Source organism: Ictalurus furcatus, chromosome 10 (assembly GCF_023375685.1).
Source record: "Ictalurus furcatus strain D&B chromosome 10, Billie_1.0, whole genome shotgun sequence".
Classification (NCBI taxonomy): Eukaryota; Metazoa; Chordata; class Actinopteri; order Siluriformes; family Ictaluridae; genus Ictalurus; species Ictalurus furcatus.
Window position 1 is genome coordinate 18,523,370 of NC_071264.1, and position 22,607 is coordinate 18,545,976.

The 22,607-nt window shown below is 37.8% G+C and overlaps 2 protein-coding genes across 5 annotated transcripts in view; one reads left to right on the forward strand and one right to left on the reverse strand.

Moving 5' to 3' along the window:
* Window positions 1–211: 211 nt before the first annotated feature.
* Window positions 212–12,944, forward strand: mccc1 (methylcrotonyl-CoA carboxylase subunit). Of its 2 annotated transcripts, XM_053635630.1 has the most exons (20): window positions 286–302; window positions 405–518; window positions 1,042–1,085; window positions 2,224–2,357; window positions 2,572–2,667; window positions 3,776–3,897; window positions 3,990–4,137; window positions 4,452–4,573; window positions 4,734–4,845; window positions 5,322–5,403; window positions 5,726–5,853; window positions 6,040–6,223; window positions 7,807–7,916; window positions 9,116–9,332; window positions 9,563–9,649; window positions 10,358–10,407; window positions 10,709–10,846; window positions 11,067–11,174; window positions 12,120–12,191; window positions 12,283–12,944. In XM_053635630.1, the coding sequence occupies exons 2-20, from the start codon at window positions 463–465 to the stop codon at window positions 12,406–12,408; spliced, it is 2,136 nt and encodes a 711-aa protein (XP_053491605.1). In that variant the 5' UTR covers window positions 286–302; window positions 405–462; the 3' UTR covers window positions 12,409–12,944. The 2 variants fall into 2 exon arrangements, with proteins under 2 accessions (XP_053491604.1, XP_053491605.1); XM_053635629.1 differs by having other exon boundaries at window positions 212–518.
* An 88-nt stretch (window positions 12,945–13,032) lies between these two features.
* The window catches only part of atp11b (ATPase phospholipid transporting 11B (putative)), a 66,528-nt gene continuing 56,953 nt past the window's right edge, over window positions 13,033–22,607 (reverse strand). For all 3 annotated transcript variants that reach the window (XM_053635624.1, XM_053635625.1, XM_053635627.1), the window contains 2 exons: window positions 19,479–19,582; window positions 13,033–14,828 (listed from right to left, as the gene is read on the reverse strand). In XM_053635624.1, the coding sequence (XP_053491599.1) occupies window positions 14,747–14,828; window positions 19,479–19,582 (186 nt within the window). In that variant the 3' untranslated portion in view covers window positions 13,033–14,746. The remainder of the gene's footprint in view (window positions 14,829–19,478; window positions 19,583–22,607) is intronic.

The window sequence follows — 22,607 nt, forward strand, 5'->3', positions numbered from 1 at the left end:
AAGAAAGACAAAACGAAAATAAAACATTAAAACCCGCCATAAAATTTTTAACAACATTATAGAATGAATTCCAAATTGTTACTCATTAGACATGTAGTGCACTCCCTAGGGTGTAGGGAGCATGTTATACCCTACGGTGTGCATTTATACACAGATGTAATACCAACACGCCTTCATCATCCTCCACTATGATTGGTTAACGAAACTACGGGTCGCCGTCAGGGTCAATCTGTACTTCTAGCTAGCTAGCATTTTGTCATTAGCTATATTTATTTATACGCTTTTTAACACACTTGCTAAAGGTAAATATTTAAATAATATGTCGTATAGTATAGTTATTTATTATCTAATACACAGTAATTTATTACAAAGCAAATAATTGTTTTGTTTGGAATATTTAACAGTTCGGTTAGCAACGGTAAATTAGCCTAGCTAGTCGGTGTTCGTTCACTCGTTGTGAAAATGGCTGCTGCTGTCCTGCAAGTACGAGTCAACCAGACTCTGAGAGCACAGCTACAGTAAGTTATTTTAACTCCGCATATTTAATTTTAATATATGTTGCATATTTTATGCTACGTATCACGTATTGCTTGGTTACTCACTTTGTAAGGCGTAAAATGCTAACCAGAGAGAACAGTTTAGCTTAGCTAGGTAGGTAACTGTCAAACAAAAATGACATTAGCATTAAAAAAAAGCAACTTTATTTGCTTTTACTAATCTCAGGTATGCCTGCCTATATATGTTCAGATATTACGAGACTAAGAGATGCTCAGTTTAAATAATCTGATGATCTGCAACCAAACGGACCACAGTGACGTCACGTCTCGGACAAGGTTAAGGGTAGGAGCAGAAATACAGTTTAGGTGAAAACTGGCCTCAAGTTGTCTGATTGACCTTCATTTAATGGTCTAAATATGTGAATCTTCTTTAACTGACTACGACGCAAGTGTCCTTGAGTGTAAACTCAGGTTGGTTGTTGACAAAATATGGCTCATTCTGTGAGACATGAAAGCTTGACCTTTACGTTTCTCTTTTCTGTAGGAAGCTGATATGGAGCAGAGGAGCAGTCAGACACGCCTCTGTGGGTAAGTGGGATATGGGTAAGTGGGATATGGGTAAGTGGGATATATCCAGGTCTTCCCCAGGATGCTCACACATCCCTCCAAGATTTTCTGCAGTCAGGAATTTCCTGCAGTGTTAAAATAAATAAATAAATAAATAAATAAATAAATCAGCTAACCCCCTTATGATTGCAGCACAGTTTAGATTTATGAAACTAAATTAAAATTAAAACACATATGTATCCAACTTACACACACAAACTGGGATGGCAGGTCAAAAAAATTTTTTTTGAAAAAACATAATTAAACTTTTCAAATAGTATCAAGACATTTCCTTTTATTCATATGGTACTGAGTGTTCGATCAAACCATTTAATTTGTGTAACCAGTCAAATAAAAGTTATAATGATGATAACTAAATGACAATTTTATTCATGCTGGCAGCACATTACAGTGCTCAACATCACTGTAACATTTAAATAATAATAAAATTCACAGACGCCGCCCCCATGCGCGCTATTTTATCTTACTTTTTTCTTCTAATTGACTCCTAACAACACTCCAGTTGATGGATGCTCTTTAATCTGTGTTCCTTACGTATTTATAAGAAAATGTTTGCAATGTGTGATTATGACTTTTTATGCATCAGCGCTGAAAGTTTCAAGAGAAAATGAATATGTGATAAATTGATTAGTATTCCTATCTCAAGTGCTTCTGTTAATTGACATGACTGTGACCTGGCATGGAAACATAGGACTCAAATGGTTTTTCATGACTCAGCAACATTCAACAAATCAATACGGGTTGCTTGGTTAATAACAAATCCGTTGGAGCTGCTTGGTTAATAAATCAAAATGATTTGCATGGTTAATAGATCAATCGAATGAAATGAATCAGTATAGATATTCAGAAGTGATAGTGATATTTTGATTGTACTGAAAATACAAAAGGAATGTTGCATGTCTAATCATTTTATGCCATTTTATATCATCGTTTTAGCTGAGTTGAACTCACATTATGAAACCCTTCAACGCTGTTATTTGACAAAGAATCACGAATTGATTGATGTTAATGGAAGTTTGTGAGTTATGAATTACAGGGAACCAAAAAGGTGAACATGTTGGTATGTTCTGAAAATCTGATCATAATTTTGTGTCTGCAGGGAGGATAGAGAAGGTCCTCATCGCAAACCGAGGAGAGATAGCATGCAGAGTGATGCGCACAGCAAAAAAGATGGGTGTTCGTTCTGTGGCTGTTTATAGTGATGCTGACAGGCACTCCATGCATGTGGCCATGGTGAGAAAATCACACGTTAGGACTTCCTCTTCACAAGTGTCTATATGTTAGCACTTTCTTAACATTTGGTTTATTGCAAAAGCATGTTACAGTGGGAAAGATCTCTGTTGTCTATTTCTGTTTATCTGACTTTGTTTAAAATGCCATGCAATGCCATCTGTAAATGAAATATATACTGCTGATTAGAAATGTCATTGTAATATTTAAATTGCAGGCAGATGAAGCGTACCATATCGGAGCAGCACCATCACAACAGAGTTATTTATGCATGGAGAAAGTTCTAGAAATTGCCAAGAAATCCTCTGCACAGGTACAACCGTTCATTCAATCCTTTGTTCATTCATTCATTCATTTATTCATTCCCAGTTTCAATCAGTTCTTCCACATGAGTACAAAGCTCTTTTCCAGTAGGTTTCAGTATGAGTCCCTTAGTTAATAAAGAATCAATATGAGTTGACTTGGTTTAAAAGGAATCAGTATGAATCATTTGGTTAATAATCAGTTTGAGTCACTTGGATAAAAAAAGAATCGGTACGAGTCGCTTGGTTAATAAAGAATCGGTACGAGTCGCTTGATTAATAAAGAATTGGTACGATTTTAAAAAATAGAACAACATTAGACAGTGGTGGGTTCAGTTATTATGTAACGGAAACTTCTGGATTATTGTTTAAAGCTAGTTTCGTGAAAGGATCACTCTTAGACATGGTATATCTTTAGTGCTTCAAGAGCAGCTTGAAGCTGCTTTCACACTTTTCTTCACAGAAAAAAACGCTGGCCAGAGTACTTTTTGTGCTGATATGAAAAAACTGCAGCTCAAGTGATATGCACACTGTAACCATAACAACTCTCCTACCTAGCCTAGCTTGCTTTATTATCTAACTCTGGTGATGAGGAGGTTGTTTGCCTTCACTGTAGCTTTAGAGGCAGAAACTCAAGAGAGTTTGAGCTGCTTGTGTGACTTGACTGTATGCAACTGCAGTTAAAGAGCCCCCCATCTTGTGTCCTTATTGGTGAGGAGTTAAAAAAGTGCTTGACGTCATGCAGTTGTGTGTTTTTTTTTGTTTTTGTTTTTTTTTTAAATGTTGGAAGTTCAGTGGTGTCCCAAAAAAATCCATCAGCAGCACCTCTTCTCATCTGTAAGTCATGTTGCTCATCAGTTCAGAAAGCGCCACATAATATTGCATTTTGGGGGCCTGGATTTGGAGGGAAAACTGATGGGATGGGATCCAGTTAGCTTCCACCAAAATCACTCACTTATACCCCAATGTCCATTGGGATACTATATAAATAATAAATTCTTATGAACCAAATTGTGATGACAAATAATTTCTCACAGTGAACATTTTTGTATGTTCGTATACATTGTGTATATCATGAAATGTTTGTCATTTTAACTTTTTGTATTTGTTGTTGTAAAGGCTGTACACCCCGGATATGGCTTCCTGTCTGAGAACACAGAGTTTGCTGAACTGTGCAAACAAGAAGGCATCATCTTCATCGGGCCTCCATCATCAGCGATTCGTGATATGGGCATCAAGAGGTGACTTTTCACTCCTTCATTATTGTTAATTTTTCTATGCTTTATAAACCCAGAGTAATTAAACTGCTTCGTTTTGCCTTGTTCTCTATCAGCACATCCAAATACATAATGTCCGCTGCGGGCGTTCCCATCATTGAGGGTTACCACGGAGAGGACCAATCAGATGAGAAGCTTCAAGCTGAAGCTGCCAGGATTGGTTATCCTGTTATGATCAAAGCCGTACGAGGTGGAGGTGGGAAGGTGAGCGGTTTAGTGAAACGCACAGAAAATTTGCTGTTATTGAGACATGAAAACATTTACGCATTACTATTTTGTTTACTAGAGAAAATGTTGGTAGTTTTTATCTAACATTAGCAAGTAATAGCTGAGCTGCTGATCCGATTGCTTGAGCTAATAACTAAAGAAATGGGACAGCTAAGAGAAGTCTGAAGGGAAACAGAGTAACCTTGTTGAAACACAAGGAAGATCTGTGATTAGGGTTGGTGCTAAACTCTGGATTAAACAAGATTAGTCCTCATCATGTTTAGTCTGTTCGGCTTGTGTGTGTTGTGCAGGGAATGCGTATTGCTCACTCGGAAGCAGAATTTCATGAGCAGCTAGAATCTGCCAGAAGAGAAGCTCGCAAGTCGTTCAACGATGACGTCATGCTGGTGGAGAAGTTTGTGGACAACCCCAGGTAACTGGTCCAACACCATACATAAATTTTGCTCTTCTATTTTGACTATTTAAAAACTGGAAGATTATTTTTGCCCTCCAGATGGTGCAGCAGCTTCTGCCTTGGTATATGTGTGAAGACAGTTGTAGTTGTTGTTGTTGTTGTTATTGTTGTTGTTTAGGCATGTGGAGGTGCAGGTGTTTGGGGATCAACATGGTAATGCTGTGTATCTGTTTGAGAGAGACTGCAGTGTGCAGAGGAGACACCAGAAGATCATAGAAGAAGCACCTGGGGTAAATAAGGATGCCCTTATTTACATTAGGGATGTAACGGAATACATATTCATTTTGCATGAACAGATAATGTATGGAGAAGATTTGGTCAAAAGCAAAAACACCATTGCATTATTCTTATGTCATTTGATGTCACTTCAGTGAAAAACAATTGTCAGGTTTTAAAAATAATTTTCATGAATTAAATGCTGACTTTGGATTGTGCATTGCATTGCATTTCCTTTTCATCACTGTGTTGCAGTTATGCCACACATCTGTCCTATCACAGCCCTAAGTCACACTTAGTGAGGGGGAGGGGTTATGATCAGAGGTGGTCCTCAAAGTGTCATTTTCCAGGAGGCGTTGCTGTCCATAAGGCACCGCCTTCTAGTCGATTGTTTTTCTTCATTCCCACAAAATATAAGATTTACTACTAGAATGTGATAAAAGTGCTTATGTGACTAAAAATTTGTGTGTGTGCGCATGTGTGTCTGCAGCCTGGGATTAGTCCAGAAGTGAGGCGTAAACTGGGAGAAGCCGCAGTCCGGGCAGCTAAAGCAGTAAACTATGTAGGAGCAGGTAAGACACTGGAGGCATAAATAAAGCACAAGCACCAATGCTGCATTTATTTACATTTCATTTAGGAAAGCTCTTTATGAAAGTGACATTTAAACCTTTGTGTCCTTGATCAGATTGTGTATAATTCATCAAATCAGTTGATAAAATAAGATGTACAAATTCTTCAGTGTCTGTAATCTTCCTCTAAAGTGCAGAGATGTTTTCCCACTTTTAACCAGCCTCTGATTTTTAATTTTATTTTTTTGAATATGTGATGGTAGAATTGTGGCTGGTACATAAATATAACAACCAACCTGTGTGTGCCCATGCCTGTGCTCCACAGGCACTGTGGAGTTCATCATGGACGCTCAGCACAATTTCTACTTCATGGAGATGAACACTCGATTGCAGGTGGAGCATCCCGTGTCTGAGATGATCACTGGTACAGACCTGGTGGAGTGGCAGCTCAGGGTGAGGCTGATCATGTGATCAAACATCAGCATAGTTGCTAATGCTGCACAATTACAAATGCTGCTATGACTGTTCCTCTGAGAATTATGAAAATAATCAAAAAGATGGGTGTTTTATGCTTGTGAATGCCCTGTTTAACGTAGCGTGATGATTTGTTTAATGTTAAGTGGACGGTTTGTGCGTCAGGTGGCCGCTGGAGAGAAGCTTCCTCTCTCTCAGGATGAGATTGTGCTGCAAGGTCACTCGTTTGAGGCTCGAATCTATGCTGAAGACCCCAATAACGACTTCCTGCCCGGAGCCGGACCGCTGCTGCACCTTTCCACACCACAGGAGGAGACGCAAACACGCATCGAGACCGGAGTACGGCAAGGTTAGCATGATTTTTCTTATTACTGCACTAGCTACAGTGCTGTGAAAAAGATTTCTGTTTTTGTGTATATCATACTAAACAAAAGCAACCGGAGTAAACGCAAAATCCAGTTTTTAAATGATAATGTTATTTATTGACACAAAATAAGTTCAGTCCAATACCAACTGGGCCTGTGTGGAAAATATTTAAGATTCGGTGACAGAAAATGCCTGACTGCCTGTGTGTGATTTAACATCACCTTGTAAGGTGTGCACACAAACATTTTCACTAAAGCCTGAACTACTGGCACCCTTGGCCGTGTTAAACTATGCTCCTCTTTAATTTCCCCTAAAGATGAAAGTATTGGCACCCTTGGCTGTGTTTGAGTGCAGCCATAAAAACAAGCTTGCTGTGTCTTGTGCTTACATTCAGTCTGTTATAGAGAAATGTGGAAGTGCCACACATTTAAAATTTAAAAAAAAAAAAAAAAAAAGTTTTATTAATTTTTTGGGTTTTTATAAAAGATTCATTGGTTAACCATAAGGCAACACATGCATTTTAATGTCAGATGAAAAATGCCAGGTTTCATTTCAGAATCTTTTATTTGAATTTTAAGTATTTTACTGTTCATGTCTAACCACTCACCACCCTGTAACTTCGAGAGAAACTCCTACTGTCACGGGCTGTGTGATGGTTACTACATAACTGCATACACATGAGTTCTGTGATAAGAAAGCAACACACATATGGTTAGGATACACACAAGTGCTGGCTTAGTTCTAATGCCTGCTTCTGCTTAAAGCTTTTAGTTCCTGTATTAATGTGCCATTCCCATGTGATGTATGACACTGTGTAGGAGCAGGGAGTTTTCTCTATTTTCACTTGGTGGACTCCCCACAGCCATCTCCAGTGACAATAAAATAAACCACAGCACTGTTCAATTCAAGATTCTGATTGGTCAGAAGGCATTGACTTATTTTCTGTAACAGCAGCTCTGACAGGATTGCAGCTGTAAATGACAGGTTTTTATATAATTAATTTGCTCATTGTAACACATTTCTATAGTAACAGCTCCACCAAATGATCCACTTATATGGATTTAAAAAGTCATTGATACTGTTACATTTTCTGTAAAGAGGCCTTTTATTTAACATTTATGAAAAGCGTTTCAGCGCTCAGAGGTAAAGCTGTAGCTTTAACTTTTCTGACCTCTTCAGGACAGAGGAGTTTATACTTTTTTAACGGTTTCTACCATGACAAGCTGTGTTTTAAAAAAAAAAAAAAATGTTTTTATTAACTTCAAGAGGAAGAAAAAGAGAGGCTAGTGAGGAAGTGCACCACACTGAAGCTATTAGAAATTGTAGATTGTGCTTTTCTTTCTTTAGTGGGCTTATTTCATGTATTTAGAAATGATCTGCTTTCTCCATGATCACATTTCTTACAGTGCACATGAATTATTACCAAAATAGTTTTTGTACAGTTATGACATTATTTTGTAAAAGTCTTATTTCCACAGCTGTATCGTTGTAAACTCTCAGCAACATTAGGTTCCCTCTGTACTGGGTTATATCTGATTTTCTTGATTTGTTTTGCGTGTGTGTCAGGAGACGAGGTTTCAGTTCATTATGACCCAATGATCGCTAAGCTGGTGGTTTGGGGAGAGGATCGCTCAGCTGCTCTGAAGAAACTGCGCTACTGTTTACGGCAGTACAATGTAAGACTCTAGCAGACAACATGACTCACTGCAGCGCTGTACTAAACCTCAAAAACTTACAAACACTTACAGCATAAACACCTGAACTTTCAGAAGACTATTATATATCCTTTTCAGGTTTTTTTTCTTTGTTTCAGGAGTGCTGGTTAAATGCATATGCACAAATGACAAAATAGTGTTAGGTCAGGATGATCACTGCATATTCAATAAGAACCAACTGAAACAGCTAATGCAACAACTTCTTTCAGCAAGCTGTCATTCCTTGATTACATCATCGCAGCATGCATGGTGTCTTTATGCCTCTGTTTAATCACCTCTGTTCCATAAAACAGCATAAAATCCAGTGTTCAGAAATATTCTTGAGAAAATAACAAAACTATGGAGCCTATGATGTTGACAGCCCTGCCCCCATTTTTAAGTAACTACTAATTGTGGCTGCAAGATTAAATGATCACAATTATTTTGCTTGATATTACATGTTTAAAAATTATTTAATTACAGCTATTTTAAATCAACACATTACCAAAATAAATGATGTCAAAAGATAAAGTTAAAATAAAAACTGCTTCTTAAACACAGGCAGGATTTAAATGATGAAGTGAATAAATAAGTCTGAATATAACAGTGTATATTCTTAATTATTTAATAAACTGACTTCCCAAAATGCAACACTAGGGCAGAGGAATATGATGTAATATTGATCATGTGAAAATTAAGTCACAGTACAATTTTCCGAGACAGTGTGAGAATTGTCTGTATTTTTATAAAAAAAAATTTTGCAAACTCTAATAAAGCTGATTAGAGGTTAAAGCTTTGTACAGATACTTTAAAATTGTAAAAATGTTGTACAGATTCTTCTTATTTTTGCCTTTTAGCATTAAATAAAGACTACAAAACCAATTATTTAAAGAGTTTAATATTATTATTATTATACATTTTCTCCCGTACTTATTCATTCTTTCTTTCTTTTATTTTTAATTTAAAACACTTTAATCTCTGATTACTGTCATTTTTAAAACATATTTGTGAGACTGCTGGTTTTGGTTAGGAGGTGAGGGGCTGGAAGGTAAAACAAAGAGAAAAGTATTATATCTCTGCATACTGTGCTTTTGTACTGGCATTTCCCTTTGGACTGAAATGCCATCAAAATGTCTTATCTTATTTTTTTGTCTCAGGATTTTAACGCTCTCTGTCCTCAGATTGTGGGTCTCAACACCAACATCGACTTCCTGTTAAGTCTTTCGGGTCATGCGGAATTTGAAGCGGGAAACGTTCACACCAGCTTCATCCAGCAGCACTATGATCAGCTGTTTCCCAAACCGACTGCACCGGGAGGAGACGTCGTGTGTCAGGCCGCTCTCGGACTTCTGCTGCAGGAGAGAGAACACACACTGGAGTTTATGCACCAGTCACATGGTCAGAACACACACACACACACACACACACACACACACAGCAACATTTATTAAAAAAAGTTAACTCAAAAGAGGTCATTGATTTGTTCAGAGATATTACAACAGAACTTAGTGAGGAGATTGAAGATGAATATTTGTTGAATAGTAGATATATACGTTGGAGTTTAAACAACCTGACGCTATGGACGAGGTGCTAGTGCATGTCGGATTAATAAAGTGTTGCTGTTACAGATGTGTTCTCTCCTTTTGGCTCGGGTAACGGGAGTCGGCTCAACGTGCTCTACTGCAGGAACCTGACACTACAGCTGGGGGAAAACAGTGAGTGTTAAACCTGTGTACGCGTGCACACACACACGTAAACCTTTCTACATCGTACAGTTGGTACTATAGTTTTATTTCTGTGAGAAGTTAGCGGTTGTGAGTTGCTTTGGTGTCACAGGGGGACATTTTTATTGTTACAGTGGAGATTAACTGGAGAAAAAATGTAACCCACGCAGGTCAGTTTCACTGTTAGCTACTAAAACTTTCTATCTCAATCACTTTTCCTTTTGCTGGGATGTTCAACATCACAAATCCAGTGTATCCGTGGTGGAGCTATATGAAGGTCATGTGTGAGCTATTAAGATAAATATGTATGTGGTGGATATTTTTCCCTTTAACTAAAACGGACGAATGGCAGCTTTCCCTCCCCACCCCACACACACATACACACGCTCCAGTTTCTACCTTAGACAAGTGATTTGTGAAAACTCTTTTGAAAATGCACTTTTTTGCAGTTTTTTCCCCTTTGGCCCAGTTGGAGAAAATCCCACTTCCTCTAATCATGCAAATATGATGGATTAGCCCCATGCTGATGAAACACACTCAATTCCTTCACATGTGCTGAGCAGGAAATGGAATAGCCTCCTGAAATAGCTTCATCCTCTGCATTATACATGATCTCTAATGGACTATCGATCACATAGAAAGATTTTTTCCCCATCAGATCAGTGCTCCAAGTGACTGCGTGTGTGATGTCTTTTGCAGAAGTTACAGTAGCTGTGACCTACAATCCAGATGGGACCTACAGCATGGAGGTACACACACACAATAATGTTTTTATACCACAGTGCTGCCAAGCTCCTTAATTAGAAACTGACAGTAGTGCAGATGCAAATCCCAGGTCCCAAATTCATATGCTCATTCTAATACATAATTGTTTCCATAGTAACAGTTTTCATTTAACAAAGAATAACCTGTGTAATAGTCAATATGGTGACGATTTCTGTAAGGAGGGCTCCAGTACCAGTAGCTTATACACATATTCTATATTATAAAATTGACTGCTCTTTCCTCAAACTAGATCAGTGTGTGCTGATAAATGAACGTGTGTGTTAGGCTGGAGGCCAGGTGTTTCAGGTGTCAGGTGAGCTGCAGAAAGTGGGTGGAGCCACATACCTGTACTGCTGCGTGAATGGAGTTCTGTCTCGACCCAAACTGGTCATACTGGACAACACGGTTCATCTCTTCTCCATGGTGAGGTTTGTTTTCTAAAGAAAAGTAGATTGTTAATAAAGGCAACTGTAGCAGCTTAGGTTCTGCCACTTTAATAAGAACACCTGTACCCCTGCTCATTGATGCAATTATCCAATCAGCCACTCACGTGGTAGCAGCACCATGCATAAAAAATACCAGGTGAAAAACATGCATGTACAGTGGATTACAGCGTTATTCCCGTCTGTTCCTGGTTCTGTAGGAGGGCAGCGTGGAGGTGAAAGTGCCTTTACCGAAGTTCTTGGCTGGTGTGAGTTCCTCTGGGGCACAAGATGGTGCTGTGGCACCCATGACTGGAACTATTGAGAAGGTATGTATTTAAGCCTTATGTCCTGTTTCTCCTTCTTGTGTCATCTTGTGCAAAATATGTTTTTATGTCTAACACACACAGTAGCACTTATATTAGATATGTCAAAGGAAGCTCAGGTTAGAAAAATATTAAACATAGCTGAGAATTGCAGTGTATTTTAATTGGAAGTTGCTCCAATTTTTTCCACAGGAGTTTAAATTGTATAAAGATGGGTATGTCTAAAAATGTCATACCATAGTGGTTATCTTAGTCGTGAGTAATTTGTGTGATTGTGTGTCGCTAAAGTAAAATATACCACAGCACTGTTGAGTTCTGGATTCTGATTGGTCAGAAGGTGTTTATTTAACTTTTCTATAACAGCAGCTCTGACATTAGTGCAGCTGAAAATTAATGTGCTGTTTCTATAGTAACAGCTTGTTCACAGTGATTTGTACCGTATATGCTCCGCATAAATGGATTTAAGAAAAATGCACGTAATCTTTAACATTTATGGAAGGAGTCTCTTATCTGCACTTTGTAACAGTCTGAGGTAAAGCTGTATCTAATTTTCAGACTTCTTCAGCACACAGGAGTTTCCAGTTTCTCAGTAACATGACGAGCTACACTTTTTTTTTTTTTTGTCGAATTAACTTCGAGAGGGAAAAAAAGAGGCTGGTGAGGGAACGAGTAGCTAGCTAATAACTAGGAACTAGCTTGTTTCCACTGACATTACACATTAAATGTAACTATATATGGATAAAAAGTGTGGCTCGCTCTTTAAAACACATGCTGTTAGAGGAAAAATAATCAACTTAAAGAGTAGTAGCAGTAACTCCACTTCATCATGCCACCTTCTCGTTGATCATTTTCTTATATCAGCACTGAATCCCCCCCCCATGTTATGTAACAGTCCAGTTTACAATGATACGGGAGATGTGGTTTTAAAGTGTGTAACTGTACCTGCAGGTCCTTGTGAAGGTCGGAGATGCTGTGCAGAAGGGAGATCCTCTCATGGTGATGATCGCAATGAAGATGGAGGTAAACAGAAGACGTTTCCTTTAGTCACTTAAAACCACACTGGTTTTTGGTTTGTTTGTTTGATTTATCGTACCATCCTGTACATTTGCAGCACACGATCAGAGCTCCTAAAGCGGGTGTCATTAAGAGGGTCCTGTTTAAAGAAGGTTCACAGGCCAGTCGTCACGCAGCTCTGGTGGAAATGGAGGAGGAACAGGAGGAAGCAGCACAATCCTGAACAGAGCGCGAGTGTTTCTCCGATAGACTTCACATGTACAGGCAGCGGATACTAACTTGAGCTCTTCAGCGCTGTAAAGTGGCATAATGACAGGAACTCTTATTGTTAATGTTATTAGTTACTGTTCGCACAAATCCTGAGTTTCTAATAATTTAACCCAAAGTTCAACACTAATGGTTAACTGCTGGCAGAAGGTTACTGACATTTGTATGAAAACAAACAAACAAAAAAAAAACACATCCTCCTTCAGTTTTCCTACCTTTTCTGCATAAACCCTATGTTTGTAAATTTGAGTTTTGTTCTTTTGGTGTTTCTCACATGGGATTTTTTGGTGTTGTAGCGTTTCCCCTCCTGGTGTACAATTATCTTTTGCTGCTATGCCCAGAAAATCAACAAACAAACAAAAATCCTGAAATACATGGCACATTTTTTTCCCCTCAACAGTAAGCGGGTTACACAGTAGGCATTTCTTTTTTTTGTTTTTTAAATAATAAAAAAATTCAAATATTTTATTGTAACTTAGTATGTCATTTGGAAAATGTCAGGTCGTGCAGTCAGTTGTAACAACTCGTCATTCAGAAGGGGGACAGCCGTGAAGATCGGTTATTCAAACAGACTGATCAATATTCTTTAAAAACAGCTTTATTTTCTGTAAATAGAATGTCCATAAACAACAATTGAACACTTTCACTGTTAGGAGAGGACAATTACAGTAACACACTTCACCATTTTTTACTTTAAATGGAAAACCATGGAAGTGAAGCTCTGGACTCTCAGCTGGAGTGGACGGTCCTCGGTCCAGAGATTCTTATTGCTACTGTCTCTGAGGAACACACACGCACTGAGCTATCAATCAGTTTATTAGCTAGAACACTGTCACTAATAACCTGGCAGCCGAGTGTGGATATATTAACATGAATCGAGTCAGCTGTTGATGATGCCTGGCCTGTTCCCTGACATAAAAAGTGGTGAACTAAACAAGAAGTACGTAACTGAGAGAAAAATTATTACGATTCCGCGTCTGATATGTCTACAGTCTCTCCAGTCATCCCACATAAGATTAAACAAACAAACAAAAGCAAACTATAGTTTTACATCCAGTCTCATGTCAGAGATGTGACCTCTCAAGAATTCCTCTGTATTAATATATTAGGATTTATCAATTTATTACACTTATAAATATATAGAACAGGACTGAAAGTCTTCAGTTGGTGCGTTCACTGAGAAAATCCCAAAGTAAAGGAAAAAACTCGGCCAAAATCAACCAGGACATAACCAGCCAAGACACGTTTGCTTGTCTAGTTTTGTGCTGGAGCTACAATTAAACTATATAAATAACGAACGCTAATAGATACGAGTTTCTGGCACGGTTATCATCAACGAGCTAAATATAGTTGTAGCGCAAAATCCTGACTTGTATTCTCTCCCAACACAGTTTGGCGTTAGATTCCTAAAGGGGCGTTGCCTAAAGTTTAAAGGCAGAGTTGTGATTCAGATTAAATAGTTCAAATTTTTATTTTTTTCTCTCCAACTTTTATGTTTAATTAGTGCAACATCATACCCAAAGCGCATGTCACATAGTATCAGATGTTGGTAACAGTTGTTTTTTTTTGAAAATGTAAATGAGCATGTTATTAGACTGACACCTTATACCAGTGGCTGTATCAATGTGTCCCTAATAAAAATAATTATATGATGCACAATGCTAAAATGGTAGATCTACATTATACATTAGCCTTATAGCTCCAGTGCAACAAAAAAAAAAATGCAGCAAACTTTGTGCATTTAAAATGTTTTAACTGCTCGACATTTGGAGTAAAGAAATTATTTTATTTTTGGCTGAACTATTCCTGACCTTCTGATATAAAGCATGTTTCTAAAGTGACTTTAAAAAACGGTTGCCATAGTAACCCAAAGGCCTCTGAAATCTGAGGAGCACACAGTCTACAGGCTCACTCAGAAGATACACACAACACAACACACACAAAAAGAAGAAAAATAATAAGAACACAGTGTGTGCACAGTAATTAAATGAGGATCATGGAAGAACTTAAAGCATAAGTGCATAAATAAGGTGAAGGATGGATGGAGCTGAAGCTGATGAGTCGGCTTCCTTCAGGAGGTGATGTCAGAATCAGGACTAGAGCTCTGGAGCTAATGCCTCATGACAGGACAGGAGTAATACAGAGACTTTTATGGCTTCAGACATGTTTCCTCAGGAAGGACAGTCCGTTCTGATTGAGGTGCATACAAATCGAAAAAAACAAAAAAAGATTTCACAATTCTTCCGTGGTCAAAATGTTTTCCCTCTTTATGATGACGATGACTTCTTTATAAACTAGCAGTGAGAGGCTTCCACAGGAGAGAGTGTCAAAACGCTGTGGTCGTTGGAGGAGAACGGATCTGTGTCACTCCACGATCTATAAGCATCAATAAAAAATAAAAAAGGGATGTAGCTGTGAGTAGCACTGTGATGACATCATGACAGGAAATGTTAAATGGTTATATTGATAAACAGAGAGACACCGATCAGAGTCTGATCCTGAGTCACGGTATGGGATTAATATTGGCTGACTCTTTTTTTCCCCCCTAAAGCACTCGATGTTTTTGCTCATCAAGGATCATTATTTACATCTTAAACTCTGAGCTAGAAAAGAAGAACAACTGGGCAACTTTTCTGGGGCTTTCTCAATTAATAACATTATACTCCAGTTTGATTCAAAACCTAAAAACATTTCAAACCCAAGCAGCTTTTTGTTCTGATATGAATAAAATCGATTCCCGTGAAGCTCATACTGTAATCATTACTGACTAACCTAGCTTGCTAGGATATAGTATAAATATTATATATAAATATAAGGTTGTTAAAGCACATTTCTATATATTTTCACTCATTTCAAGCTTTTAGTATTTATTTTATTATTCTCATGCCAGATCATTAATTTATTTCAAGTGTTTATTTCTAGAAAGACACAAAATGATCTGCCAATAGAATAAGACAATTTTAAGCTTGAAACTGTAGAAATATTTTTATACTTGTCATATAATAATCTCATAATGGCAAATATTAGATCCCGTATTCTGTATTCAGTATATCTTGACTTGCTAAGTGTGTTTGTCTTTAGTTGCATCATCATTGGAATATCGGCAATTAAATATTTGCTCACTAACAACTAATGTTTTTCTCACTTGCACCCTGAGCTGCAACCTGATTGGTCAAGAGGTTAAAAAAAGTGCTTGCCACTTAGTGCTTTTCTGAAAAGATGAGGAAAAAAAGGGGCCACTTATTGTACGGTTACTTGCAAAATGTCCGCTGGATTTTGGTGGATTACTGTTTAAAGGGCTGGAAATCAGAAGAAAATGCACTATTAATTATTACGGTGCTTCAAACACAGTATTAAATCCTCAAAGTGGTGCTCTAGTGTCCTGAACATTTAGCCTCATCCTGAACATGAATGTGTTAATGGAAACTGTGCCAAACCGGGCTTGATGGTTATCACATCACGAATGGATCATGTCATTCTACCCAATTTCCATCGGAAGTCTTTCCCTACAGTGTCGTGTAGACACAGATGATTGAGCGATGAAAAAAGATGGCATGTTAGTGCAGCATGGGTGAAAGGACAGGACATGGAAAGACGGAAAAGTTTTGTATATCGGGTCACTATGAAATAAAGGCAGACGTTTAAAATCTTTCAATGAAACTAGACATGTGCTGATAATCAGTTATAGGAATTACCAGTTATAGTATTTTATTTATAGTTATATAGCCATTATTTATTGAACAAGTTCCTGTTCTCACTTCTTATAACAGCTATAAACAGTTGTTCGCTCACCAACCTCTTTTTCTCTTGTTTTTTTTTAGTTAATAAGACAAAAAAAAAAAAAATGCAGCTTGTCATGTTACTGAGAAACTGCAAAGTGTAAACTCCTCTGTCCTGTTAGAAAACTTAAAGTTACAGCTTTAACTCTGACTTACACAGCACTCACACTGGAGACTCTTTTACTTCCATTTACTAACATTTACTTCCATAAATGTTAAATGAACATCTCCTTACAGAAAACTTCACTGTATCAATGAGTGAATAAGCTGTTACTATAGAAAATATAATGTATTACAACGAGCGTAATTACATTTACATTTATTCATTTAGCAGACGCTTTCATCCAAGGCGACTTACAAATGAGGAAAATTTTATATATATATATATATATATATATATATATATATATATATATATATATATATATATATATATATATATATATAAAATGATAAATAAACCTGTGATGTGTAGCTGCACTACAGTCAAAGCTGCTGTTCTATTAAATTAATAAACACCTTCTGACCAAGGGATGTTGTTGCTGAACTAAAAGCAACCAGCCTGGAGTTTCATCCTTGTTTCACTTTTTGAAAACAATTTTTTATATTTTTTCCCCCCTTAAAAATACACTACTGTGATGATAACATTAACTGTAATAAAGTGTAAATCATCTCATGTTGATATAACCAGGAGTGAGGGGAAGTGAGGTTCAGCATTGGGACACACACACACATGCAGAGGTTTTCAAGAAAACCTCTGCATGTGTGTGTGTCCCGATGCTGAACCTCACTTCCTCACATCATCACACACTGAGATACATGCTACAGGTAAATATTATAATGATCAATATTATATTCTGGCAGACTTTGATTATGTAAAGACAACTGCTTTTAGAACTTGTGCTATAGCTGCTATAACGCGCTTATTTTATTAGCAAACACAGTGTTTTATTCCTTTACACATGGAACACCTGATTATCAGCACGTCTAGTGTATGGCTGTTTGATTGGCAGTGGAAAAACAAACAAACAAAAACAAGAAAAAGCAGCAAAGCAGGCAAAAGTGTGTAAAGATACATTCGGGGATTAGTCATATCATAGCGTGCACGCACACACACATTCTCGCCCACGCTCTAATCCAACATGAAGGGGACACACGCAGCTCCAGTGGATTCCGTCATCTTCTGTAAGGCTTTGAGTTTAAAGTAAAATGTAGACAAAAAGAAGAAAAGAATCCTTTCATAACAAACAGATCTATAGTTCCAGTGTCTCATCTCGTTTGTGGCATGGTCCCAGAGTTGTACCACGTATGAGCGGGGTGTTGGGTATTGGGTTTGATTTTAACCCGCTAAAATATTTTATGACAGTTCCAAATGTTTATTCGCGAGTGACACATGATTATATACATACGCTTGTGCAATACAGATTTTTCCCTACTTGCAAATTATCATTTTAAAAAAAATGAAAAGATGAATGATTTAATCATTCAAAACTGACAGGTTAATATCAGCAGGATGGTGGATTTTTAGGTGTTTCTGTAGTAATATGCAGCAAACAGTAAAAAAAAATGAAAGAAAAGAAAAAGAAAGACCTAACAGTCACATTGTAAATGTAATCCTTTTACAAATCAGTTATCTAACCTCCACATTTTCACTCTTGATCTGCTACTCAAAGTGTCTGAATGCGTCGGTGGCACAGTGCGTCTGAGCCTGCCACAGGCTCGTTAATTATAAATCACTGATAATATTTTTTGTAGTGTTAGATTTGGCACAATATTGTAAGATGAATTTCATCTTTTAACATAAAAAATTTTGTGCCATTTTTGACGAGCTGATTCAATGGCATACCTACTAAATATAGTTAACTGATGTTAAATATACGCATGTCTAATATAAGCTCATCGAACATCAAACATGCTAATCGGATTTTATTTCATCATAATAATAATTCTCTATTTCACAATGCGAGTGCAATAGAGATCATGCGAAAAGGGGCAGGGCTTCCAGGTGGTGTCAGTACATATCGGAGCGTTCCGATCATTTCAGATGAATGTCAAATTGGCTCATCTTCCATTTTATTGGCGTATTTTTTTGTGATAGCTAGCGTACTCTGATGTTAAACTGCGGAGCTCCTGTGCAGCTTGCGTAAAACAGCAAGTCTCTTAATACAATATATTAGGAGTAAACATGACTGCACATGATGGCAGTGTAATATCCTGCAGAGAAGATTATACTGTAATATATCGTACAAGCCTATGTTAAACAACACTGTTCTACACTGTAACTGTGCTATAATAATGTTCAGTGTCAAACAAACACTTTTGTTTAATTGTGTTAATCTGGAGAAACAGGATTAAGCCATCAGAATTATGTATTTTTCCTGTTTCATAAGGCAAGATGCAATTTCCATCATATTAGTAGCATGTTATTTAAATTATTTTCAGCGGAACTGTCATAAAAGCATTTCATTTCCTATATCTCTTGCGTCGCATGCACCACACTTATAATTTAGCATATTTCCTCATTCCCCTCGAAAATAATTTCCTAGCTATGTTGCTGTATTGACCCATTGTTTTATTGTGGCTGTTGGGCGTTAAGTTTCACCCCAGTGGCAGTGTTTGAGCGTTAAGGGGGCAGTTTGGTGAAAAATGTAAATCGTCACTTTCACACCACCCTGTTCCTTTAAGAGAACTGAGTGCTTGTCTCAGCTTTTCTGCACGTGGACACTTCCCAAAGTGCAGATCAAAGACAGATGAGGACAAAAATTTGGGAAGGAGAGTGCAGTATGAAAGCACGCTGTCCAAAAACTGCCAAAACGCACACAAACACTCAACTAGGAGGCAACATTTCCAAACAGTTAAATATGGTCTAACATTCACTGAGAATAATAAATGAATTAAATGGTCTAATGTCCAGAGTGACATTTCTAAGACGACAGAGTCAGAGTTAAGATATTTTTAAGAAAAGGACAGACTGAAGAAAATGCCAGTGTTAAAGAATAGACAAAGAGAAAAGGACAGACTCATAAGTGCATTATGGCCCGAGACTTTCTGAAACTACAGATAAAGGCATGTTAGCTCAGCTGGCTCCACCCACTCAGCTCTCTCCTCATAAAAAACCCCCTCCACCCCCCAAAAAAACAAAAACAACAACAAAAAAACCCCGACCACCCTTTCGCTACAGCAGCGGCGAATGCTAATGGTTCCGCTCTAATATTCCTCAGGAGTGTTCGAGAGAGAGAACTGGCACCTGTTGGCTCGCTTCAGTCGCTCCAGAAAGCCACAGATACCACGGCCTTCTGGGAAACAAGACACCGAGTCCATACAGGCAATGCCTTGGTACGCCTCGTTACACTGCAGAGAGAGAGAGAGAGAGAGAGAGAGAGAGAGAGAGAGAGAGAGAGAGAGAAGACAGATTCAGGAGAGATAAAAGGAAAAATGTAGAGAAAAAGAGGAGAGATTTTGAGGAGAAAGAGATGGAAAAGAGGAGAAAAGGAGGAGAGATTTTGAGGAGAAAGAGATGGAAAAGAGGAGAAAAGGAGGAGAGATTTTGAGGAGAAAGGAGAATTGAGAAAAGTGATTGTATAAAAGTGAAAGATAACAAGATAGAAAAAGAGATAGACAGACAGACAGATGGGGAGGTACAAAGGGGAAAAAGAGAGCAGTGAAAGACAAGCAGATGGACAAAGGGACAGAGCAGGAAAGAAAGATTGAAACAGACAAAAGATGTGGGGAAAAAAAGGAAAAAGAGAATACAGAGGAAAAAAGAGAGAAGACAGAACAGATCAGGAGAAATTGGAGATGAAAAAGAAACATGAGGGATAAAAACATTATTATCTCAAAAATAATCATCTCACTGCATTGTAAACACAACACACTGATTAATGAGTGTACAAAGTTAGTTTTTGTTCTGAATTGTGGTGCACACACAAATGCACACATGTACACACACACACACACACACACACACACAGAGGATGGATGAGGGACGTGGTGTGTGTAGAAATTATATATAAAGCCCACAGTTGATCTATAAGAGTGATGGATGGAGCTCTGGTCAGAGGAAGAGGACGTCCTTCACCTGCATGTGACCAGGACAAATTCAACCACAGATCAGCAGCATTCCTGTGTGCACGTGTCCTCTGTGGATCACGTTCACTACAAACAATCTTTGAGCTACAAAGTTGCTAACAAGTAGCGGAAGCTTATATCCACCAGTTTAGCATTGTGCACTAAAACCTGCATCTTACCAGTCAGCTTCAGCGTCTCAGACAGAATCGCGTTTTCTGGTGCACTGTTATTTAAAAGAGAGATGACGTCATCACTTTCTATCTCAGCACACAGTGTCAGATTCAGGTAAAGGGTGTGGCTTAAACTTGGAATTACAAAGAGAAAGGAATTTTGGGTAAGTCAACATTTATTTACTGACTCAAACAGATGGGGTGATGGGATGCTAAACTGGTAGCTATAAGCTTCAGCTCCATAACATGTCTTGGTTGATTTGGGTGAAAGATGGAAGTTAAAAGGAATATGAAATGAATTCATTGATTGTCAATGATTACAGAAAAAGAACAGACAAATGGTGTGTAAAAAAAATTCATATATATAAACTGATGTGCAAATCATTTAATAGCTTCTGAACAGATTTTGCCCCAGAAACATCTCAACTCTGCCATCAGAACAAAAAAGAGATTTGATAGCAGTATTTAACAAAGTTGGTCACATATCAATATCGATCTGAGGGTACTGAATTGAATCGGAACGTATTGTATTGTAGCAGATTCATTCATTTGGTGTCGTTGAATCTCAAATCATTGCCGTAAGAATCGAAATCGTATCGTATCTTGCGGAAGCGTTTTACACCCCTAGTTTCCCCATTGTTCTGATAAACTACTAAAGACTCCTGATTCCTCTCGTACAGATCACACTAAACTGCACTGCGCAAACGTAAAGGGAAGTCGATCAGTCGATCTGTTTACAATCTCATCCTTGGCCAAATCTTCACGGACTCATCCTGATTACTAAGCAAACAACGCCTCACACATCTTCCATTTAAACAAATCCCTCAGAGACATGCTACATCTCAGTTTTGCAAAAAAAAGAAGCTGCAAATTTAAAACGCAGCGTCAGCTACTGCAATCCATTAAAGACACCAAGTACGAGATTATCTACTCATTCTGCGTGTAAAAGATTTGTTTAAATACTGTAAAGATTTCCTGGTTTTATAATAATACCCATGTATACAGATACCTTTCGTTTTCTACAGGATCTCAAAGAAGATATTGCAAACAATAGATTAGAATAAAAATATATATGTATATATATATTTACGTTGGTTGCTGTCTTGTGCTGCTAGCAGTGAACTCCTCATGCTAAGTTTTATATTGAAGCTGTGATGATGATGTGTGTTTAATAATAAATGAGGATAAATAAATGAGCACACTCGCCGACACTGTTCTGCATGCTCAGGACGGCCGTCCTAATCCTTGTGCTCTTAAAAGATCGAAAAATGCTGTGGTTAATCCTGTTGATACTTTCACAGAGCACAGTTTGCAGTCTATGCTTGATTGACATATTTAATTACAGACTGCGTCGAGATAGCGGTCATGTGTGTTGTCTGTTCATTAGGGTGACAGCGTACACTAGGATTATGTCCATGATCATGGATCTTTGTATCGGAGCAGTACGAGTAAATGAGCACCATATTGGACCGATATTCAATACCAGTATCAGTATCGATTCATCTCTTATCCAACCACTAACCAGTGATGGACTGTGTTCTAGCTGAAGTTTAACTTGTTCTGCCTCTGCTACATGCCCCACCCCCTTCTGTTCTGCACTGCCAAAAAAAAAAAAGGTTAAATGCTCCTTTATTTGTTTGATAAATGAGCAACATGAGGATGTAATATGTATATTCATCATCTGGAAAAGCACAGCAGTTTGCTATTGAAACACAGCCATAGTGTTTAGCATGTCATCATTAACCTCCACCACAGATCTAATAAAAGCACATCAGGAAATTTGAATATGAAAGTAAAGATGTATGTGTCATGCATCCATGAAGATAAATACTAGTGTGGTTCTTTCTGAACAAGCCTTTACATTTCTATACACTGCTAAAAATCCCCTTGTGCCATTACAGACTATGATTGAAGAAGGAGATCAATAAAAATCTTAAAGTAATAAATTAGACGTGCAGAGATCTGTGGAGAGTGAGTGATGATGTGCTCCATTCTGATTAACCTACACATCATGACTTCACCTTACTGATGTGTGGAGGAACTTACGGCATCTGAGAGATTGTGAAATGACTTCTGTGTGTGTGTGTGTGTGTGTGTGTGTGTGTGTGTATAACAGAGAGATTAGTGTGTAATGCTTC

Bases quoted from the DNA above. Each gene is read 5' to 3' on its own strand.
- mccc1 (XM_053635629.1), top strand. From the start codon at position 463: ATGGCTGCTGCTGTCCTGCAAGTACGAGTCAACCAGACTCTGAGAGCA. The intron at 5,404-5,725 runs GTAAGACACTGG...TGTGCTCCACAG, and splicing joins AGTAAACTATGTAGGAGCAG to GCACTGTGGAGTTCATCATG. The intron at 10,847-11,066 runs GTGAGGTTTGTT...CTGGTTCTGTAG, and splicing joins CGGTTCATCTCTTCTCCATG to GAGGGCAGCGTGGAGGTGAA.